The sequence below is a fragment of the Syngnathus typhle genome, linkage group LG11 (assembly GCF_033458585.1).
Source record: "Syngnathus typhle isolate RoL2023-S1 ecotype Sweden linkage group LG11, RoL_Styp_1.0, whole genome shotgun sequence".
NCBI classification, from domain to species: domain Eukaryota; kingdom Metazoa; phylum Chordata; class Actinopteri; order Syngnathiformes; family Syngnathidae; genus Syngnathus; species Syngnathus typhle.
The window spans coordinates 3620160-3642503 of record NC_083748.1 but is presented as its reverse complement, the minus strand read 5'-3'; the positions used below and the strand labels follow the sequence as shown (position 1 = coordinate 3642503).

The following is a 22344-nucleotide window of genomic DNA, read 5'->3' as shown; positions in this document are numbered from 1 at the left end:
TCATTCATATATTCTGCACCGCAAAAAATGTTAAACAATAATAGTAGCTAAGAACCAACATTACTTTAATGGAGCAATTCAATTCATTTCAAATTCTATTTACATCATTTTAATTTATCTAGAAAATTATATATTATCTTCTTTTATAACATAATACGGAAGAGGATTAGGGCCACTGAAGGAAAAAAAACCGAGGGGTGACAAGATTCTGACTTTTTTCTCAGAATTCTGACTTTAAAGTGGGAATTCTGACTATTCTCAGAATTCTGACTTTATTCTCAGAATTCTGAGAATAAAGTCAGAATCCCGACTTTAAAGTCAGAATTCTGAGAATAAAGTCAGAATTCTGAGAATAGAGCAAGAAATCGGGAATTCTGACTTTTTTTTCTTCTTCACTGGCCCTAATCCTCTTCCGTATCAAGGTTTTCAAAAAAAAAGAAAGACTTTGGGGAACAAATGAATGTATGAAATATAGACAAGAAAATCTCGCATAATGCTAAGTCTGCAAACCGTAGCACTTTGTTGAAATAGCATTCGATATATATCGCTGAGAAAAAGCCCATAAATGTGGCGATTAAGAAAACCTCGACAAACAAGTCGAAGCAGCAAAAACTGAGCTAACATAGTACCTGGTACCGTTTGGAGCACGCATTTAGCATTGACAGATGCAACACAAGTGTGACATTCAAACACGCATAGCATACGACTGCTAGATTGCATTTACTAAACTTTGAGCTAAATGCAGTATTCTTGCAGTTTACGTTTTCATTTTTGTCACATATCATAGTTATATCATATCATGACATCTTAGTTTACCAACACCATGCAGTACTTTCCTAACTAGCGATGCTGGAGCAACAACGTTTTAACGAGCGATGGTAAATCAAGATGACGTTACCTTGAAGCTGAGCAATGCGATTGATTGCGGTGTTTGGATATTTGGGCTGCAAGTCAAATAGAAGACACATTTGTTAATATTCTAAAAGATATGCTAGAAGCTAATTTCAAACTTGGGCCTGTATTACTAGGTAGCCTTACCTAGCTCGGTGTGAAAACGATGCCAAACATCACTGCGTGACACCTGACGACAAATAGCCAATTAACGGGAAAAAAAGCACTGACTGCTATGTCAACCTTCTACCAACAGAGGGCGCTAACAAACCGTGAAAAAGTTTGTTTATTGTTTATTTGTTTGTTTTTAAGACTGAAAATTTCAAATATGATCGATTTATGTGACCTGAAAATGTCTGTGTGGATGTCATATATGTTATCAACTTTTGATGAACTTGGTCAACCAGCCCTTTTTTACCCCAGCCCTAATTTCAATCTTTAATTTTTAAATTAAGCAATAAAACAAGATCTATATATTCTATATAGTACATATATACTGTACATGTGTGTGAGATCTCAACATAATTATGATTTATCCACCTGACAAAGTTTTTAATAAAGTAGATAAACTCAATTTTTATTTAGAAAAATAAATGGGACAAGACTGTTACTTTGAGTTGATTTTATTAAGACTGTCAATGTTGCATGGGAGACATAAAATGGATGTTTTGGCAACATGTATTCTTTCAAGAGATGCTGTGCAAAGGAAGAAAAGACAGACACAAATTTATCACTGATGCAGTGATTATAACGGTCTGTGAACCCAATATATTTTGTGAAAAACAATATTTAGTTGAAATGTATTAGCTATACAAAATATTGTGCTTGTCAGTTTTTCTTCCCATTTATCTATTTTCAATGGTGCTTGTCGTTGGTCGTGGGTTAGCTGGAGCCTATCCCTGTTGAAGAAGAAAAAAAAAAGCAGGGTAGACCCTGGATTGGTTGCCAGTGAATGGCAAGCCACATAGACAAACAACCATTCACTTGGAAGGACAATTTTGAGTCTTCATGCTTTTGGAATGTGGGAGTAGGCTGCAGAAAACCCATGCAACGGGAGAACTTACAAACTCAACATAGCCGAGTTTTTAAATTTTGATGCAATGAAGAGGGGAGAATGATGTTTGAAATGGGGTTGGAAACCATTGTTGTAAAATCTGCTGACAAAATTATCACAATTCATGCAACAGTGACAACTGTTTGTAGCATAAATAGCAGAGATGACTTTCATGTAGTAACACAGCTTTCCCTTGGCTGGATAATGAGATGCAGGACGAAAGGATCGGATGATAGAAAAAAAACCTTGGCAAACCCCGTCTAAATGAGTGATGCTGCGTTAGTTGCTTTCCAACATTAAGACTAGCGAGTGTCTCTCAATGAACATCGGCAACAGTCTTTTAAACGTACAATAGAAAATAGGTTCTTCTCTTCTATAAAATCTGGCAAACCTTATTGTTAAATCTCAATACAAGGCTTCAATTTATTTATTTTTCTTAACTTGGCGCTCTCTCTAATGATCATGGAAGCCCGGCATTGGGAAAGGCCTGGCGAACGCTTCCACGCGGTGGCGCAGCTCAGCAATACGGCCCACCGTCTCAGGGTCCTCCAGTAGGAAGTTCTTAAAGTCCTGGAGCTTTCCTGTGCGGCAACAGGGAGAGAAAATTGAGAAGTCGTGGAGACCACAAGATTTATTACCAATTCACAGCTTGTACTTGCATCACTATCGCAATGTGTTCCACTCACCGGTCTTTTTCTTCACGTCCAAGGCGATCTGGAAGCCCTCGTCCATGAGCTCCACGACCCGCACAAAGTCGGCTTCTTTGAACTGCCTGGAGGTCAGAGCTGGAGCGCCTGCAACACACACAAAGTAAATACAGCAGACTAAAACAGCAACGGTAACTTTTTTGCTGACTGAAATGTGGCTGATACGGGTCAGAGTTTATAAAAATAATAAAAATAAAAAGCAATACGTGTCTCGTCATAAACAATCATGTGGACTATTTTTGCTCATTATTGAGATTTTCCCAATTTGGGGACTAATGATACATTCTACTTTATTCTATTTCGTTGTCATGGTTGCTTGTTTAAGAGCAAATCAACATAATCATAAAAGTCAACATGGGGAGGTGGAGATGTAGTCTTAAGATTATGCTTAAAAAATGGGGCAGTATAAATGTGGAGCTTGTGAACTTCCTGGAAGATGATTAAAAAGCTAAACATATTTAATTAATCATGCACTGCTTAGCGCTTGTGGCTTAATTGGTGTCTGACTCATTTCCATATCTGTGTCTGCATTTCTGTACTTTGAAAAACAAACAAACAAACAAACATAAAAGCAGTATGCGAGGACACAACGTAAATAATTATGTTAGCAGTAGCTTGATCATGCGTGTTCCTTACCAAGCCTGAGGCCTCCTGGAGTCAGGGCACTCTTGTCGCCGGGGCAGGTGTTCTTGTTGGCCGTGATAGAGACCAGCTCCAGCACCCTTTCGGCTCGGGCGCCGTCGATGCCCTTTGGCCGCAAATCAACCAGAACCAGGTGGTTTTCTGTCCCCCCTGAAACAGTTACAGTGAAATTATTTAAAGTATTCACAGGCCAAAACATTAATATTGAATATTGAGTATCACTGTGGCACCAAAGAACTATGTTGATGTAAAATGTAAATTGAGGATCATCATTTAGAGAAAAGTGGCGCAAGGGCTCCAAAATAGAGCCATGCGGAACACCATACGACAGAGGGGCGGAGCGAGACTCAACACAGTGCTTTACCACATTCTTATTGGATGCATAGGCAATTCATAGTGAGTTGTCATCAATTTCAATCATAAAACCCGAGTTTCACTATTCGCGCTGTCATGCCAGACGGGATTACCTGACACCAAGGTGTAGCCTTTGCTGAGCAGCGCATCAGCCATGGCCTTGGAGTTCTTGATGACCCTCGCAATATACTCCTTAAACATTGGCGATTGAGCCTGAAATCAAAATAATATACACATTCTTGAGCATCAAAGTCAACCACACGGGAAAAAAATGCATCAGTAGAAAGAATATTGACTACTGGACACTTTAGTGACTTTATGCATTTTAGTGTTTATGATTGAATTTAATTTTACCTGTCGGAGTGCCACAGCAACCCCTGCGATGGCGTGGTTGTGAGGACCACCCTGCAGTGAGGGGAAGACTGAGAAGTTGATCTTGTCCTCCAGGTTGTACATAATTTCCTTGCCCTTCTTGTCCACGGAGCGAAGGCCTTTGCGGTAGAAGATGAGACCCGCCCTGAAAAAAAAACAAAAGCAGCAGTAGCAATGTGATTGCCGTAAGCTACATGGACATTTTAAGTTAGCTTGGTAGCGTGTTACCTGGCACCTCGGAGGGACTTGTGTGTAGTGGACGTGACCATGTCAGCGTGTTCGAATGGAGACGGGATGGCTTTGGCTGCCACCAGGCCGCTGATGTGCGCCATGTCGGCCAGCATGTAGGCCTTGATGTCAGTGCACAGCTAAGGAAGACAAACATTTTAATGCAAAACATAACTTCTGCTGCATAAATGTGTGTAGTTGGCGGAAACAGCAGGCTAAAAAAAATATCTTGTTGGTGTCGCGCCAAAGGCTAGCCAGGTAACGACACCGGAAATCTGTCGAGAGGTTTGCGCCATAAAACAGTGAACGATTCCACAGAGACACACTAGTGGTGGGGTGGAGAAATATGGCTCCACTTCAGGTGTAGTGGCAGGGTTGTTATGGATCCTAATAAAGACACACAGCGCGGTAGTGGCGGGACACTCCATCTGATGGCACCTTTCTTAAGTGGAGCAGTGCAACCAAGATGAATTAGCGGGTGGCTCTGGTAAAAAAAGAAAGATAACAGGCTCTCTGGTGCACTTTGCAAGAGAGTGAAGTGTGGTTTGAAGTTGTTTGGAGTGTCTGCCTTCGCCCAGGTTGAGTCGACAAAAGAGTCAGATTATGGAGGTTGGTAAAGCATGGATGAGAGGAGCCTTGTCGTACTGTCAAATGACAGTGGAACACAATCAAACACAATGGGGCACTGGCAATTTCCAGGATATTTTTCCCATAAAAAAAATCCTGAACATAATCTATTCCCAAAGCATTATCAACTGTACACGAAGCGTTTAAAGTGGCATCTTTGCATTTTGAAATGCCACGTAAAAAAAAAAAAAGATTTTATGCTGTTAATTCATTCAGCGTTCTGCTCCTTCTTGTGCCTGTATTTGCCACCAGGGGCAGTATAATAATCACACAAAAACAAATGAATTAGGGTGTGCAAAGTAGTCTTTAGAACTGTGGAAAAAAATGCACACCTTATATTCTCTAAACTTCCACTGAATTTGATTTGAGGGTAACTTTGACACAGGAGTTGTCAGGGTTTTCCAAAACTATCTTGATCATATGATTATGTTGGAATGTATGTAACCAGTAATGAATAACCTTGGTAGATTAGTTTTATGCTTATGTTGGTGTGTAACCAGTAATAAATAACCTAGCTTGTTCCATCCTACACAATGTCGTAAAACATCCCCTGCCCTGCTAATCTAGAGGTCAAGGGCCTTTCTTACTTGTCTATTCAGTCTACGGTCACCCCCACCCTTTTTCTCTTAATAAAGATGGTCTTGTGGGAAGCGAGAGTCAGACTTCATTCGACCATCGCTGTGACAACAGCGACGAGTGAACTCTCCACCTGCAGGTGCCCAAAACGACTAACTTGTCTCCGTGTGGTTCTTGCAAAATAAGTTAGAGTGAGCACCACTCTAACATTTTGGTGCCGAAACCCGGGACCCTCATACCCACCATCTGACTGACGGAGGAAGACGTGCTGCATTGTCGACAAGCCAGCGTCCATTAGGAGGACCTGGAAAAGAAAGTCCTGGGAAGAGAACTTCTTCGCTGGGCCAGCATCTTAAGTCTGCCTTCGTCTGACAGAGGTGGTTGACGGGACCCGGAAATGCAACGAACCAGGGGTCAAGTGAGTTAAAGCCCTAAAGTTGTGTGATTGTGTGGTTGTGAAACGCGTAAAAGTAAAAGTGCACAGGAATAAAAATAGGCAAGACAGAAGATAAGAAGTCTTGTGGAAGGAGGGGGTGTTGTAGAGTCCCCCTCTGGATGAAGTGGCTCTTCTGGAGCAGTGGTTTTCAAAATATTTTTGTCAAATCTCACGTACCTCCGTGTACCCTGATTTGACAACCACTGTTCTAAGGGGACAACTTCGCGTTGGCAGGGCTGGGTAACAGGACTGTTGTCTTTAGTTCCCAGGGAAGGAAGGGGTGTTGTAGAGTCCCCTCTCCGGATGAAGCAGCTCTTTTTATTTTTTTAAAAAGAGGACTTCGCGTTGGCAGGGCTGGGTAACTGGACGGTTGTCTTTAGTTCCCAGGGAAGGAAGGGGTGTTGTAGAGTCCCCTATCCGGATGAAGCAGCTCTTTTATTTTTAAAAGAGGACTTCGCGTTGGCAGGGATAAGAAATTTGTGTGGTTGAGAAAGTGTGACTGGTAGGATAAATTGACTAAATAGCAGTTCTAGCATTGATCCACGAAAATAATACAGGCTAGTAATTGTTCAAAGGTCAATTTAAACTTGCATTGAGGATCCTCAAAGAAAAATAATAAATTAAAAAAAAAAAATAATAATAATAATAATTAAGATGGGAAATAAAAACGATAAATCTCTAGCTCTTGAAGGAGATGAGTTCATGGCGAGTAGATTTCTTGATTGTATGTAATACATGCTGAAGTGGAAAAAGAAAAGAGAGAGAGTTGAATTGTGCTAGACTGTGGTTGAAAGCTTCACAAGAGAGAAGAGAATAAATCCAAAAGACAAAAGACAGAAAGTTGAAAAGTGCTGCGACCATGTTTGTCAGGCCGGAAGACAATGAGGCCACAGTGCGCAGGCGCACTGTCCCGGCCACGGCTCCAGCCGCAGCTCAAGCAGAAGAGCAAGAGAGGCATTCTGCTCGTGTGCAAAACTTGTATACAACAACTATGCAGTGGGACAGGCATGCTGAAAAAGTTATCCAAAAAGGCAAATGTTCTGATGTATTTCATCTAGATGATGATAATGATCTAAATGAAGATACAACGATCTTCTCCCAAAGTTCCCAAAGGGGAGAGGAAGAGAGAGAGAGACCAACAAGGCCGAAGGCCACCATATAATTCAAAACCCCCATCAGATTCTGACAACTGTTGGAACTGTGGGAAACGTGGACACTGTGTTTTAGAAGAAAAGAAAAAAAGCGGTGCCAGTCAAGGGGCAGAGGAAGAGGCAGAGGAAAAATTTAACATAAAAAATATAACATTTACAGCATGACAAGCTTCCTCTCCTTTGACCCCTCATGCTAATACAGAGAAAGAAAGAATAGATGCCCATATGACAGCAAAACATGTCATTGTCAGATTATTGGAACATTTTTTGGATTATTAGAGCTCTTGTCCATGCAAGAAGTATGACAATGCTGTTTGTATGCCCAATGACAAATGACCAGAGATCAAATTGTGTGTGTACACTAAAGTTAAAATTTGCAAATCAAGTGGTAAATGAATGCAACTTGAAGATAAATTAAAAAAAAAAAAAAAAATTAAAATGTACTGTCCTCGTGTACGTGGGAGGGACTAGCTCATGATCGACCACAGGAAATGGCCAGCCTGTGACGAATCATTGGTGCTGGGACCTGCCCTACGCGCGCGAGAGCTGTGCATGTGTGTTAAAATGATGAAGATTGGCTAAACTTTTAGTGTAAAGAAATTTGTTAGATTGTGGTCTATCCAATTTGCACCGCAGAACAGAAACGATTTGGAAAGATAAAAATGAGAGGAAAAGAGAAAAATGTGTTTGCGAGCAGAAATTTATCCACACTAGTGCATGTTAAGTGTCGAGCCCTCATGAGAAATTTGAGAAAAAAAAAAAAAAAACGACAGAACATGCTTTCAGGAATTGGAAGAAGTAAAATTGTGAATTTAAGACATTGCAATGCTACATTTAATAGGAATAATTGATTGATGGTGTTATAAAATCATACGAACTGCTATATGGGAGCTAAATCTGAGAAATTGAGTTCGTTAAATCTAAAAGCAAAGAGAACTTCAGATTAATTTGCCAGTAGTTTTTTTGAGTTGAGTTTTTTTTTGGATTGGTGGATTGTTCTATCAGGAACCTTGAGTTGAAAATGGTATATGGATGTTGTGCGGTGAGCCTGGATGAATTGAGACCAATGTGATGGAAAGACTTTTTTTTTTGGAGACTGTGTGTGAGATGCAAATGAGCATTGATGAATGATTGCCTTGAATGATAGGAAAATACAGGTTGAATGGTTGAAGCTGTTGGCGACTACTATGGAAAATCAGTAGAGCGACTTTGCTGAAAGAGTGGTTTTGAGTAAGTTGAATGCTAAAATGAAAAACATAGCTTTTGGATTAATGATTAACTAGAGAAAAAACTGGAGAACCAGTAACACATGCAGAAGATTTGTGAACTGGGAAATTGAGAAGCGTTTTGGAAAGAAAGTCAAATTAAATGATGGAATCATATGTAGTAAAGAACACGTTCTCCCAAAACGTTTGTCAAGGTGTGAGGCATGGGCGTTGTCAAGCCTCAGAAGGAGGGAGTGAATAGGACAGATAGTGGAAGATAGTAATAATACAAACCTTTACGACATATGGATTTTCTAATACATTTAGTGTCATACTGTGGTAAAATTCTATTCTGGTATCATGCAATGTATATCTCATAGTAAGCCTAAGTGTGACCGGGTCACGTTTCGGGTCAGGTTCGTGCGGGATCGTTTGGGCCTTGGTCCATGATCTCATTGGCACGAGACATCTGGTTTCCATTAACAACTGACAAGATATGCACCCGAGTGAGGAAAGGGAGGCTAACTCATAAATAATGAGGAGATATTGGGAGTAATCTGTTGGTCCTTTCTTTAAGACCCTTCCTGGTGCAGATAGGTTAGCAACAAGAGAGATTTAGAGGTTCAACAGAAAGACAGTTAAAAGAAAACAACATTATTAATTTGGACAATTGCAGGCTAACAGGAGCATGAGAAAGAAGAGCTAAGAAGCGGGATCCAATTTGATCAGGGAGATTGGAAATTCACAACACCATATTCTAAGTCACATTTTTGAGCAAGCATGACACAGGTAATAACATTTGAGAGGTCAAGACATAGATCAGGGCTAGATGTGGAACGCAGACCTCGTTGAGTTAATTTTAAATAATGATACTGAAGACAATGTACTGTCTCATTAAATAGGAACTATAGACGAAACGTAGCTCGAAAATAGGATGAGTTGCAGGACTTACAATATAAAGACGAGATCGCTGTTACTAGGAGAATTTGAAGTTTGGTAAACAAACGTTACTAGCGAATTGATGGCAGCAGCTACATTTGGTTACAAGTTTGATGTCCCAGTCTGTCACTCTCAGTGCCAGGATCCCTGAAAACTCGATCCCGAGACTCTGCCTGCAGCCATGGACGTCTACAAAACGGTGCCTGGCTTTGAGGCACCTTTGACCTTTGGCAAGGACAAAGAAAGACTGTTGTTGTGCTTGGAAGGGGCAAGTACACTCCGGAGAAAAGACGACATCCTCGGGGACGAGAAAAGACAGTGAGAAGTGGAGAAACTCACAATGTTGAAGAGAAAATGGACATTTGAACAATGGACTCATTCGAGAGTGATGGATGTGTTGACTCTGAAGTAACAACAAAAGAACACCATCTTGAGAGGGTGAGGTGCGGCAAAAGATATGGACTTGAAATGTCCAACGGCCAAATCGCACTCCGTGCTGTGGCGGTGCTGAAACTTCGTGGGGCTTGGGGTAAAGTGGAAAGGAGCTTCATTGTGCACTGGGTTTGACAGAACTGAGGAGATTTGAAAAAAAATTGAATAATGCGTAGAGCTACAGTGAAAAGCATCATAATCGGAGACTGAACAGATTTGGATAGGACAAATAGGCTAAAACGGAGAGAAACAAGAGCGAGATCTGATGTTTTGGCTCATCAGGCATAAGAAGCAGAAATTGAGTTAGATAAATTTTAGAATAGGACACCTGGACTAAAGTGAATTCAGTCAAGAGGAAGCTAGGTTGCTCAATGTACCTACTCAATAAAATAGTAAGTTCGTTGCACCACAGTGGAGTTTGGGTGGTCAAAAAGTTGGATACGTTCAATTTTTGACTTTCACACAATCATGCATAGGAGTCGCACAAGGCGACAGTTAACAAGACAATGACTGCAATAGGGATCACTTACGACTGCACCGACATGGAAAAGTAGAAACAAGGGAGTTGAGTAAGGGATTATATGCAGAACAGTCCGCTATACAGTTACCAATAGGAGGTCCTATCAAAAGGAGCTACATGAGAGATGTATAGAATCCCTTTGTCTGTGCTCTGTGTTCGTGCGTTATCTCTGTAAAGTTGTGTCAGGCTGTTGTCGTTTGTCTGAGCCTTGGGTGCGCGCTCGGTGTGTGTGCGTTTATGTGCACACCCTGTGTGTGTGCGAACGTGTTAGGAAGAAGACGGCATGGATAAGGGAATCTCCTTTAAGACAGGAGGCAATAAATGGGAAAGCCCCTGTCATGAATGGTCTTTGGTTAGGAGGAATCATTAGGAAGTGCTCAAACTCTTCTTTCAAACACTCCTATCTGCCTCGTTAAAAAGGGCATTACAATTGACTACAAGAGTTGCAAAAAGCAGATGAAGAACATAGGTAGCATGATCAGGGCCCTCAGGCTGAAGGATGTGTCAAATGCAAATTTACTGCCGCCTGATCTTTCCTCCTCACAGGTCGACAACCCCATCAATCCAGGAGACTGGGTCTACATCAAGGTCATCAAAAGAAGGAACTGGGCCAGCCATGGTGGGAGGGACCATTCCAAGTCTTGCTGACTACCCCCCTCCGCAGTGAAGATCGCTGAACGACCCAGCTGGAGTCACCTTAGCCAATGCAAGCTACAAGGAGTGCTGGACCCCTCATTTTGGGACGGTGGCGAAGTCTGCAAACAACGATTCCAACTCCGCTAGGCGGGGGGATGTCTCGGTGTTCCTGTCATCTTAGTAGCAACGGGGCTCCACATGCCAGGTGGATCCTCTGCTGCGTTGTGGTTGGAGCATGCTATGGTCTATGGACACATCTGAACAGACCAAGTGATAATGTTGACCGTGGGACACGATGGTCACACGATGAGAACTTTGAGGACTGGTCATGAGACCCCAGAAACCCATACGAAACCAACGCTTGGTACCGGTATGTGACGGTCACTGTGAGAGCGCACACACAGGAGGGATGTTATCTGTGTTTCCAAAAACTCCCCTTGCTCCACACAAGTTCACTTGGAGGCCAGAGCAATGAATGTCACTGAAGCAAAATGTATGGCATCCATGGGAGGAGATTGATATCAACACCGTACTGTCAGTCAGTGACGCTACCCCTACCGCCCTGGACTCGCAGGAATGAATCTGTGATCAAACTATTTTGGATTAATCCCAATGTGACTGTTGGAGGACGACAGATGCCACAAGTGGCCTAAACCAGGACACTACCTGGAATGGACTACACGTGTTTCATCCAAGAAAACAAGACCCACGGATGCATCCACGACAACTGTTCTCCAGGAGGGAACTGGATGGGAGCTTTGGACATCACCGCTGTGTGCCAGGATGGGAGAGCCATTTCAAGGTGTAAGGGCTCTCCTGCCAACATGGCTGTACCATTTAACGGGTCCTACTTCATTCGGAACGGATCGTGACTTTATTTATATTTTCTTATTGATAGCATTCTGGTCGCCTAAGGCAGAGGGACCGTGTGAGACTTTTCCTGCGTATTAACATCGGCCAGCAGGTTTTTAGACCACACAATAAATTTAATCTGGAGTATTGAGGAAAGTCCTCATCTTCACTGGAAGTTGTTGCTATCATTGTTTGTTGTTTTTGTCATGTTTCACCCTACACGCTCCCCAGCCCGTTCGCTGTCATCTCAGTTTTTTTATTGATTTTTTTTTATTATTGTTTTTACTATTCTTCTTTATATTTTCTTACTTATGTTTTATTGATCTGGTTCACATAATCGTATGATAAAACAGGAGGGAGATGTCAGGGTTTTCCAAAACTATCTTGATCATATGATTATGTTGGAATGTATGTAACCAGTAATGAATAACCTTGGTAGATTAGTTTTATGCTTATGTTGGTGTGTAACCAGTAATAAATAACCTAGCTTGTTCCATCCTACACAATGTCGTAAAACATCCCCTGCCCTGCTAATCTAGAGGTCAAGGGCCTTTCTTACTTGTCTATTCAGTCTACGGTCACCCCCACCCTTTTTCTCTTAATAAAGATGGTCTTGTGGGAAGCGAGAGTCAGACTTCATTCGACCATCGCTGTGACAACAGCGACGAGTGAACTCTCCACCTGCAGGTGCCCAAAACGACTAACTTGTCTCCGTGTGGTTCTTGCAAAATAAGTTAGAGTGAGCACCACTCTAACAGGAGTTGTTTAAAGAGAGAGAGAGAGAGGGAGAGAGAGACAGGGTCAAGGGCAGGTTGAGGCTTGCGCACCTTCTTGATGCGAGCGTAGTCAATGAGGCGGGCGTAGGCGCTGGTGCCGGCGATGATGAGCCGGGGCCTGAACAGCTTGGCCGTCAGCTCCATCTGGTCGTAGTCGATGAGTCCTGTCGCAGGCTGAGGGGCGTTGAAGAGGAGCAGAGTTGACCACGGGCGGGGGGTGATTTGGGTTACAAATTGGGAAGGAACCAGATTATAGTACACAAAGAGAGGGAGGGAGGTGGTTAGATATCTGCGGCACATTTGCAAACATCATCAAAGAGAGATTATTTTCATTTAAAGCTGCTACGTCTTAAGTACTCCAGATACCTTTAAAGGAGGAAGGATTTTATTTAGAAAGAGATAAGTGGTCTCAAAGAGGAGAAATTTGATCAAAATAAGTACAATTGGAAAAAAAAAAAGGTTCCTTTCCTCTCAAGCTGGAGAAAAGACGGCTAATAGAGGTGAGAGAGAGACGGCAGGGAAAGAGGGAGGTGGTGATCGAAGTGAGACAGGTGAAAGGAGCGTGAGGGGAACACTTTATTTGTCCAATCTGATCATCTCCCATCTGCAAAGCACATCTACGGCTGCCCCCTCGCTCTATCAAGCTGACCGTTGTGAGGGCAGAGCCAGCGGTGATGGCCGGCCTGTCGATTTCCCATTATCTCTCCCGCCGAGGGAACCCGGCTGCCCATGCATCACAAAGGTCCGGGCAGGGTGACTCTCAGGGCCATTCATCAGCTAACCATCGCTAAGCTAGTACGCATTGATGGACTGAGACTCCACAATACGGATTCAATGTCGTGGCTGCTCTGATGCTTAAATAATTGGGGTGTAACGATTCATCGATACACATCGATTAATCGATATAATGCTCTACGATTTGTTGGCATCGATGCTAAACGTAAACATCGATCTATATCGCCCGTTTTTCACCTCGGACATTAGACGCAACTTTATTTTGAAATCCAGTTCATTGTTGCTTGCTTCCTCTTTCCGGGAGCAGTGCGCAGCGTGTTGTGTTGAGCGCAGAGCAGGGACGTGAAAGGGGAGCCGACAACTACGCGGCTCCTGGGCTGGTGTTATGGCTGGTGTCCAAGAAGACGAGGAAATTCGTTCCCCTTTGGGCTTCAAGTCATTCGTTTGGAAGCACTTTGTAATCTCCTAAATAAATAGTTTGCAGTACCTTATTGATTTTGCGTATGAATTGTTATAAATCAAGATATTGTTCTATATCGATCGTAGAGCACTATATCGTGATGTATCGTGAATGAATCACAGCAGGCTTTAAGATATCGGCAAATATCGTATCGTGCTTCTTTGTATCGATATGATATCGTATCGTGACAAAACCCGTGATTTACACCCCTATTAAATAATGATAATAACAATTAGGGTTGTCCCGATCCGAGCCCATGATCAGAATTTGGGTCCTATCATGTATTTTTTCAGCTGATTGGTAATTTCTAAAGTCAAGTCAAAACTATTATTGAAATATACTAATTATGAAAATTAACATAATTGAGACTATTTGGATGGGCTATTTTTTTGTTGTTGATGCACTGCGTAACATTATCAGAGGCCCCTAAATAATACAGGATTTTTTTATTTTTTACCTGTAAACATGCACTTGGAAAAAATTGTGGGTTTTCTAACTTTGTGTCAGAAGAAGCATAAAGACAGCAATTGAGTGGCGATTGCATCAATGGGAGGTTAGGGACATGTCAGCCATTTTATGTTCCCTTACGGCAGACTCTTGCCACACAAAATATTATGACTGAACTACGTGTCCATATAGTTGTTTGGATCCATGTGAATGGTTTATTCTGCTTTAAAGACGGTAAACAAGCTTTAAGTAAGAGAGTAAGGGGGGGCTCTACTTACATTGAGTTTGTAGGGCATGGACTCAAAATAGATGGAGGTGGCTGAGATCCTCTTCACATCTGACATATAGCCATGGGTCAAACTGGGGGGCAACAAAAATACAAACATGACTAAAAGAAGCGGACACAGTTCAATGAATATCCTTTTATCAAGGTTATCATGTCATGCAGAGATTTGGTTTTACTGACTGTCCTCCGTCCGGTAGGTCCAGACCCATGATGCGGTCATGGGGGTTGAGCACAGCAGTGTAGACGGCAAAGTTGGCGGGAGAGCCTGAGTAAGGCTGGACATTGACACCCCACTTGGCCGGATCCAAGTCGAAAGCCTCCAGGGCTCGTTTTTGGCACAGAAGCTCAATTTGATCCACCACTTCTGCTCCGCCGTAGTATCTGTAGAGACGGACACCAAAGAAGACAATTTTTAGACAACAAGCTCAATATACAGTGGCTATTATAATTATTTTATTTAATTTTTTTCAAGTCTCTTTTGTTTCCTTCTGCTATTTGTGCCGTGCAGTCGCATTTGCAATCCCCGCATTTGCACGTCTATTAACACCACTAACAAGACTTAGCTGACACGCTCACCTTCTCCCCGGGTAGCCTTCGGAGTATTTGTTGTTCAGACAAGAGCCCTGAGCCTCCAGAGCAGCTCGGCTGCAGAAATTCTGTGGCGAGAACACAATAAGTGTGCCGATGAATTGCATGAGTCAACAGAAGAGACAAGGATGGCCAATTAACGCATGTTAGTCAAAAAAGAGGGGCAAGTCATCCTTTTTGATGACATATTCACTCAACTGGACAGGGAAGAAGAGGTATTCTGTCAATATTTGGATGGAATTTGTTTGTTTTTTTGTGAAGGTCTACAGAAATGAGAGAATAATTACTGTTGAAAGGCTTAAAAGAAAAAAAGTGTTTGTAAAATTTTGAGTGAATGATTACCGTATTTTCCGGCCTATAAGGCGCACCGGACTATAAGGCGCACCTTCAATGAATGGCCCATTTTAAAACTTTATCCTTATATAAGGCGCACCGGACTATAAGGCGCACCATTAATGCATCATGTCAGATTTTGAATCCAAATCAAATCATTCTCCATTTTATCTTTTTTATTTCAACTTCAGATGGAACAAATTACTTTATAATCATAAAATAATGATCCATAGTCTTTTTGAGTCATGATTCATAGTCTTCAGCGGGCCACTTATGATTGATTTCATGACACAATACTTCGGGCCAGTTTGAATTTAGGAATTTGATCCATATATAAGGCGCACCGGACTATAAGGCGCACTGTTGGTTTTTGAGAACATTTTAGGTTTTTAGGTGCGCCTTATAGGGCGGAAAATACGGTACTTGATTACTTTGAATATTAAGATAATTATCAACTAATTTGATTTCATTCGATTAGTTGTCGATTCATTTATTAATTTGGACACCTCTAATAACTCGACTAGGGAATTTAAATCACCCTCAAGGCTGTTTAAAAAAAAGTTTGGCAGAGTGCCTATGTCCTATTTTATGAGGTGGAAAAAGCATTGATAGCTTAATTTATCAACAGCACCATAAATCAGCAAAATGATCTAGAAAATAAATGATCATAAATGAAGCTTGCTCTCTCAAATCGATTAAATTGAAAATAATTCTGGCAAAGGGGAGGATTTATTGTTGCGGTGGAGTTTAGTGCCTCACACAAGCGCAAAATTTGGTTTCATAAGCCATCGGGGGGTTAAAATAGTTTTGCTGTGTGAGTTGCAATACGGAATCATGTGCATGCGTGTGGCTGAATTTTTGGAGGAAAATACACCCAGAAGGCAGGCTAAGCAGCACCAGGCTCTGCCCTCAGGCTTGCGGCACAATGAAGATATCAACGTTATCTTGCACCAGAGCGGAATGGCTTTGTGAGGAGAAGCAGCCGACACACTTTGCTGAAGAGCAACTGTGGCGAGGAAAAAGCAGGCCGTAAAATAAATAAATAAATAAATAACTTGTCAAGATTTCACCTCTTTCAGCCTTCAAATGAAAACATAAAAAGCAAAGCTGCTGGGGAACGAATGAGTGTTTTTCACAAAACAGGGAGGAGAAATGTGAATGGTTAGATATTATTTAACAGAGAAACTGACCTAGAAAACATTTAGCAATATTGGCAGTTCTTAAACACCACCAATGAAAATCCAGCTTCAGAACTTTGATCTTCATTGATTTTTTTTTTTTACCTCTGATGCAATTAGCTCCAAACCACGACACTGCCGGTCTTTCTCCTTCAACAGCAGGTCCCACATCTCCGGGTCGTCCTGAGCCAGACTTTCCTGGCCCGTCCATGGCCGCTCTTCGTCCACCACACGGCTGGCAGCGTGAGACTGTTGGCCGCGTACGCAGATGCGAGCTGGGGTACGCTGGCACAATGGCTGTTGGGCAAAAAACCCAAAAATTCCTTACAAATGTTATGTTCATTGATGCTCTGTTTCAATATTCCAGTATATTTTCTCCCCCTTCTAATATGTCGGCTGATGGAATAATCCACTTGCATGTTTGAATGATATGAATTATCAGCGTGGGTGTTCATTAGGCTGACATCAGCAATTTCACAAAGCGAATTTTACAGCCTCAATGTACCAAAAGAGAGAATGGATTCAGCATTTCCGTCTTATCTAATCTGGACTCTGCCACTGCTTTGATGGTTGACCGTTTGAGTCTGTATTCCTAATAGTAGCTCAGATATTAATTCTTGGCCTTTTTCTAAGAAACGCAGCAGGCAGGAAACTGCCGCGGTGAGCGAGATGAAAATACAACTGTTTGTGCCGGATGCTTTCAAGGCAACATGGCTGGAGAGAAACGCGCGTCAGGTGTCTTAAAGCGCTTGACAAACTAATTGCTGTGTGCATTGTTAAGATTGGTTCTGGACTAGAGAAAGGGAGACGGCAGAAGTACAATGAAAACGTCTGAAGGTTGATTGGGCTGACAAAAGATCGGCGGCCTTACGTCAACTTAATTGGCGGTTAAAAATGATGACTGTTGTGTGTAAAGGGTGCCCGCTACCGCAAGTTTGTAGTTATTGTCTCCTCGTGTGTGCTGGGGTGTGAGGGACGGCCTACCTCGAACAGAGCCATTAAAAAGCAATTAAAGAGCTTGCGTGTTGAGCCAAAGTGACTACCATAGCACGTTGGCAGGCTCAGTCAATTTACATTTCGCAAAGTGAAGGAAAGCAAAGGGTTGCCATGTTTCTTGGCAAGATCCATTTTCTCTGCTGCCTATCAAGTTCAGCGCTTGATTCAAATCCATCTGATATTACCGTTTTTTTCCGTGTATAATGCGCACCCTAAAAATGTCATGTTGATGCTGGAAAAAAGCCTGTACCCATGTATGATACGCACCCATTTGTTTTTTTTTTGTTTTTTTAAGTCCCAATGATCGTCACACACGCAGGGAGGCAATGGGTCCCATTTTTATAGTCTTAGGTATGGTCTTAACTAGGCTGGATGTATTTTTTTTCTTGGCGTTGATTTCTCCGACTGCCCATAAAGGCACCAACGCGATCAGTGCGGACATGTGAAAAAGGCGTGCGGACATGTGAAAAAGGCGGCTCTGTATGGGAGAGAAGTTCAAGAGGAATAAAAACACTCTTGGAAACCAAAACTTGCCCCTCGTCGTGACTCGGAGCCGCAACAAATGTTTCGGATTTGTGTAGGGTACATTGTGACAGCAAACGAGCAGGTGATCGAGCAAGCCTTGTCTGATACGAGAGCATTGCGTTCGTATGGAGCGTGTTTGAAGTGAACAGCAGAGACGAAAGGAACAAGGCAAAGTGTTGTGAAATAAAATATGACCGACCTGTAATACGCATTTTGTTATTTGCTGATTGAAACTGCTAATTAAACTGTGAATTGAAACTAATAGGAAGAAAACAACTCTCGCTCTTTATATAACTGACGTGTCATGCGCATCCGTTCTGCGCATCAGATCCATAGTGCGCATGTGCAGTCATACTGCCTCCGTATGACATCCGGTCCGCGATAGAGATTAAAAACCAAACAATATTTGACAATAACACACCATCAAGGATTGCACCATCGCATCAAACGATGTGTCGTCAATTATGAATTTTACTGACTAAGTGTGTTGGGCAGGATGGCTGAATGCGATGCGCGATTGACAACAAGAAGAAAGGTGATTTCAAGTTTTATTTCGAGGGAGATTTGTCATGTCTCGTCTCCAGTTTTGCTATGTGTCTAGGTTGCCATAGTTTCTGTTCGCGTCGCCCCTCCCTTCCTGTGTCACCTCAATCAATGTAACGTGTTTTGTATTTAAGTCCTGTCTGCCCCTCGCTCACCGTCGGATCATTGCATGTGTTACTATCATGATGTCTGTTTGGTTTCTGTTCCCGTCTTTGGTCGGTCAGTCCCGTTGTTGGTTTTGTTGTACCATGATTTTCTTAAAAAATAAATAAATAAATAAATTTAAATAATAATTTAAAAAAAATTGTACCCATGTATAATGCGCACCCCAGATTTTAGGACAATAAATTAATTAAATTTTGCGCATTATACACGGAAAAAAACGGTAATTCCACAATTTATGGCAATGATTCTAAACCAGGGTGCTGTGACATTTGATCAAGGGGAATTATTATTATTAATTCAAACCTGCTCGTCAAACTATTCAAAGCTGACATTGTGGAGGAAAAACCATGCGACTGCACAGCATGATTGACTATTGCTTTCAGGTTTTTGAGGGGTTTTTTTGGTCTAAGAGATAAATAGCAGTTATTATTTTTCCCCAAATGGCCTCTTTTTATTTAGATATGATGACAAAAGTTGGTTTTTGGCCACAATCCTTCACTCGACCGGTCAGTCAGTCACCTAGCGGCCAGCTGCGAACGGGGAATTGAAAGTCAGCAAAGTGAACTGCGACATTACTTATGAGCCGTTCCTGCAGAGAAGCCAAAGACAACACCTCGTAATTCAAAATCCATCCCGCCTCTAGCCGTGCTCCTGCAGGTGCCCGAGAGGACAGTGATGACACGCCAAGGGGGTTGGCTAGCACCTTAAAAGAAGGGGTGCTCTATTCTCTGCCCTGGAGGAAGAAGAAGAAGCGCAGGAGGCGACGAGAGCCTGGCCGCCTCTCGCTGAAGAATCACACGGGTCATTAAACCTTGACGAAAAGTGTCCTTTGCTGTCTGCACATCTGTGGAAGAAGGGCCGCAAAAAAACTCTCGCCATGCCTCATCGCGGCTTGCCCTCCCTCTTTCTGTCACCTTGCACCACTAAACGTCCAAGTAGCACGAGCGTGGCACTTCTTATTAGCTTTTCATCAAATTTGCCACGGGGCTTCTTTTAAACAAACACATGGGTCGCTTCCCCAACGTCTATCTGCCCACTCATTTCTCCTTTTCTGACGGTTAATTAATATTCGGGTAGCACAAAGCGATCCAAAGAGCACGGGAGCCAAGGCACGAGCGCCAAATGTGTCACACGTGGACTATTTTTAGGGGCCACACATTACCTTGTCAGACCAAGGTGAACTTGAAGAAAACGAAAAATCAGAAGCTAAAAGATTCAATGAGGAATACTGCCGTTAAAACACAAAAGTTTTAATCACAACGAGAATTATTCACCATTTAACAACCATTGAATAAACACGCCTCATGGGTTATTATTCTGGATCTGCGCTGCTTGGTAGGAATGTTACTTAGGCAGTTTACCTTCCTTGTCACAAAAAGAAATGGTTGGAAAGAGAAGTCAAAACATTCCATTCATCCTTCCTCTGAATTATTGTTGCCCAATTCCTGAGGCGACTCTCGAGGCCAGCCAATTTTATAGATGACTGCTGTCCATCAGTGGTCCTACCAAACAATCAGCCAGGAAAAACAGAGAGGAGGAAAGAAAGATAAGTCGCAAAAGTAGAGGCATCCGTCAGTCTGACACAGTTTCCTTTGCTCTGTCAGCGCTTAATAGGAAGGCTGTCCGTTACAAATTGCCCCGTGATTCAGTCGGGATGACACTTAACTGAGGGAATCGGAATGGGCCTGAAGAGGCGTGCGGCGACGGGAGGCCAAGGCCAAAGCGGCTTCACTCGATCCAGGTCGGAGGTTTGTCAGGGGGACACAATCAAGACTTTAAAGACGTCGGTTAAGCCCATCGTCAAGTCACTCAGCTGTCCGCTGCCATGGCATGGCGTGCGGCTACGCTACACTGGTTTAAATTCGTGGACTGCTTGACGTGACTTTTCCCTTGCCTGAAACCAAATGTTTTTAAAAAAATAGCCTACAGTAAAATTGTGCGTTAATGTTGCATGATGATACAAGGTTTGAACATTATGACATTATAATTGCAACAAGCCAACAGAAGAAAAAAAATGCTGCTTTTTACATTGTATACAAGGTATAAAGTAAATAAATAAATACATTTAAAAAAAAAAAAAGTTAATACGCTTTAGGGCAGATATCAGAGATTAGTTACGCACTTTTGACTTTGTGCTTTGAAATGCCCTTGGCACATGTTTGTGTGCATTTAAAGTGGTTTGTTTTGTGATTTAATGCCAATGCAAAAAGGTGTACTTTGGAATATTGTCAAAGATTGTGTTTCCTCAAAGTTCTTGAATAAGATTGTGGACGCTAAAGGTTACTTAATTTTGACTGAAATCTGGAATGAGGCTATGTGCTTAATCGTGAGGACAACACATGACTTTGCCTGTGACATTAGCTTAACCAATTATAGAGAAAAGATGCAAGCATGTGAATCTAAGTAACGGACAAGCTACGACTTATAAGACTGTCTGAATTATTGGCACATGACAATTATAATTATTACACTCAACGATTCCAAAATGTGCATAATCATACTGCATTTTTTAAAATATAAATTGTTACATAATTACAGTGTTTCAAAGATGTGTATTAATATTTTTACAACGTTTGGGTCCACCAATTAATTGGCATGCATTTTCCCTGACACACAAAAACCTTATCACTTACATAACTATCAAATCCGTTAGTTAATATTTACTTGGTGTTTTTCACGCTGTATTTGCACTTTGGAACCGATCCTGAGCCTTACACCAAACACCAACACTGATAAACTCTTGTATGGTAATTGGCCTGATATGGGTTAAAAAAAACAAAAAGGTTTTAGTTAATTATTGCCCTTGTGAAAACACTTCAGGAGATTAAAAGACGAAAAAAGAATGACATATTTCATATGAGCACACTAGTAGCAGGCAGTGCAGCTCATGATGAAACTGAGCGGTAGCTGTTGCATCATTACTGCAGACACACTGACATAATGGAACACTAGCAGGCTAGCTTGGCACCCCCAATGAGCTCTAGTCACAAGTGCACAGCGAAAGTAAAAAAAAAAAAAACACTCTACATTTAAACAAATCCGTAAAACGTGAAAGAATACACATAGTAACAAAAAACAGGTGATTTACAATCACCTCGTTACGAGACCGGGGAGCAGATGGTGTTAAGCTAGTGAGCGATGTGAAGAGTTCAAATCCCCAAAACAAAATAGAATTGGAACACTATCTGAAACACTCACCCGAGCCAGTTGTCTGACAGCGAAGGACAGCATTTTTCCAGTTTTCCAGAGAAGAAGCAGCTCGCCTGCAGCCACGCCGCTGTCACACACAATCCGTGAGAGGGCTGAGCAAGTTGTTGGCAACGGATAGTGACGCGGCCACGAACGGGGGAAAGGCATGCTGGGAAATGAAGTCCTCCGGCCTTTAAACGTTACAATATTGGAGAAAATGTGATTTCACAAGAATAGTCTTTATTTTAGATCTTATAATTCTAGATGTATTTGGAATAGACTTAAATTGCAGCTTTAGTGTCAAGAGTGAAGAATGCATACTAAATTTTAATGTCACAAATAAAAATCACCGCTTCTGGAGATATAATAAATGGTCTCATGCCCTGCAGGTACGCGCATGAATAGCTTAAGCAGAGACGATTGATTACTTCTGCGCGTTCAAAATGGTTGAATGCATTGTACTTTATTCCGTCAGCTCTCCCAATCTTTTATCCTCCATTC

The 22344-nt window shown here is 42.0% G+C and overlaps 1 protein-coding gene across 1 annotated transcript; it reads right to left on the bottom strand.

Moving 5' to 3' along the window:
- Positions 1-1498: 1498 nt before the first annotated feature.
- Positions 1499-22011, bottom strand: shmt2 (serine hydroxymethyltransferase 2 (mitochondrial)). Its single transcript, XM_061291695.1, has 12 exons — positions 21853-22011; positions 16531-16722; positions 14903-14982; positions 14507-14707; positions 14319-14400; positions 12450-12572; positions 4249-4388; positions 4003-4165; positions 3762-3861; positions 3289-3444; positions 2632-2739; positions 1499-2526 (listed from the first exon to the last, which is right to left on the bottom strand). The coding sequence occupies exons 1-12, from the start codon at positions 22009-22011 to the stop codon at positions 2399-2401; spliced, it is 1632 nt and encodes a 543-aa protein (XP_061147679.1). The 3' UTR covers positions 1499-2398.
- Positions 22012-22344: the final 333 nt, after the last annotated feature.

What these genes read in the sequence shown, in the direction of transcription:
- shmt2 (XM_061291695.1), bottom strand. Translation starts at nt 22,011, where the DNA reads ATGCCTTTCCCCCGTTCGTGGCCGCGTCACTATCCGTTGCCAACAACT. An exon ending in TCCAGGAGGCCTCAGGCTTG is followed by an intron (nt 2,740 to 3,288) that starts GTAAGGAACACG and finishes TGTGTGTTGCAG; the next exon opens with GCGCTCCAGCTCTGACCTCC. An exon ending in GGACGTGAAGAAAAAGACCG is followed by an intron (nt 2,527 to 2,631) that starts GTGAGTGGAACA and finishes GTTGCCGCACAG; the next exon opens with GAAAGCTCCAGGACTTTAAG.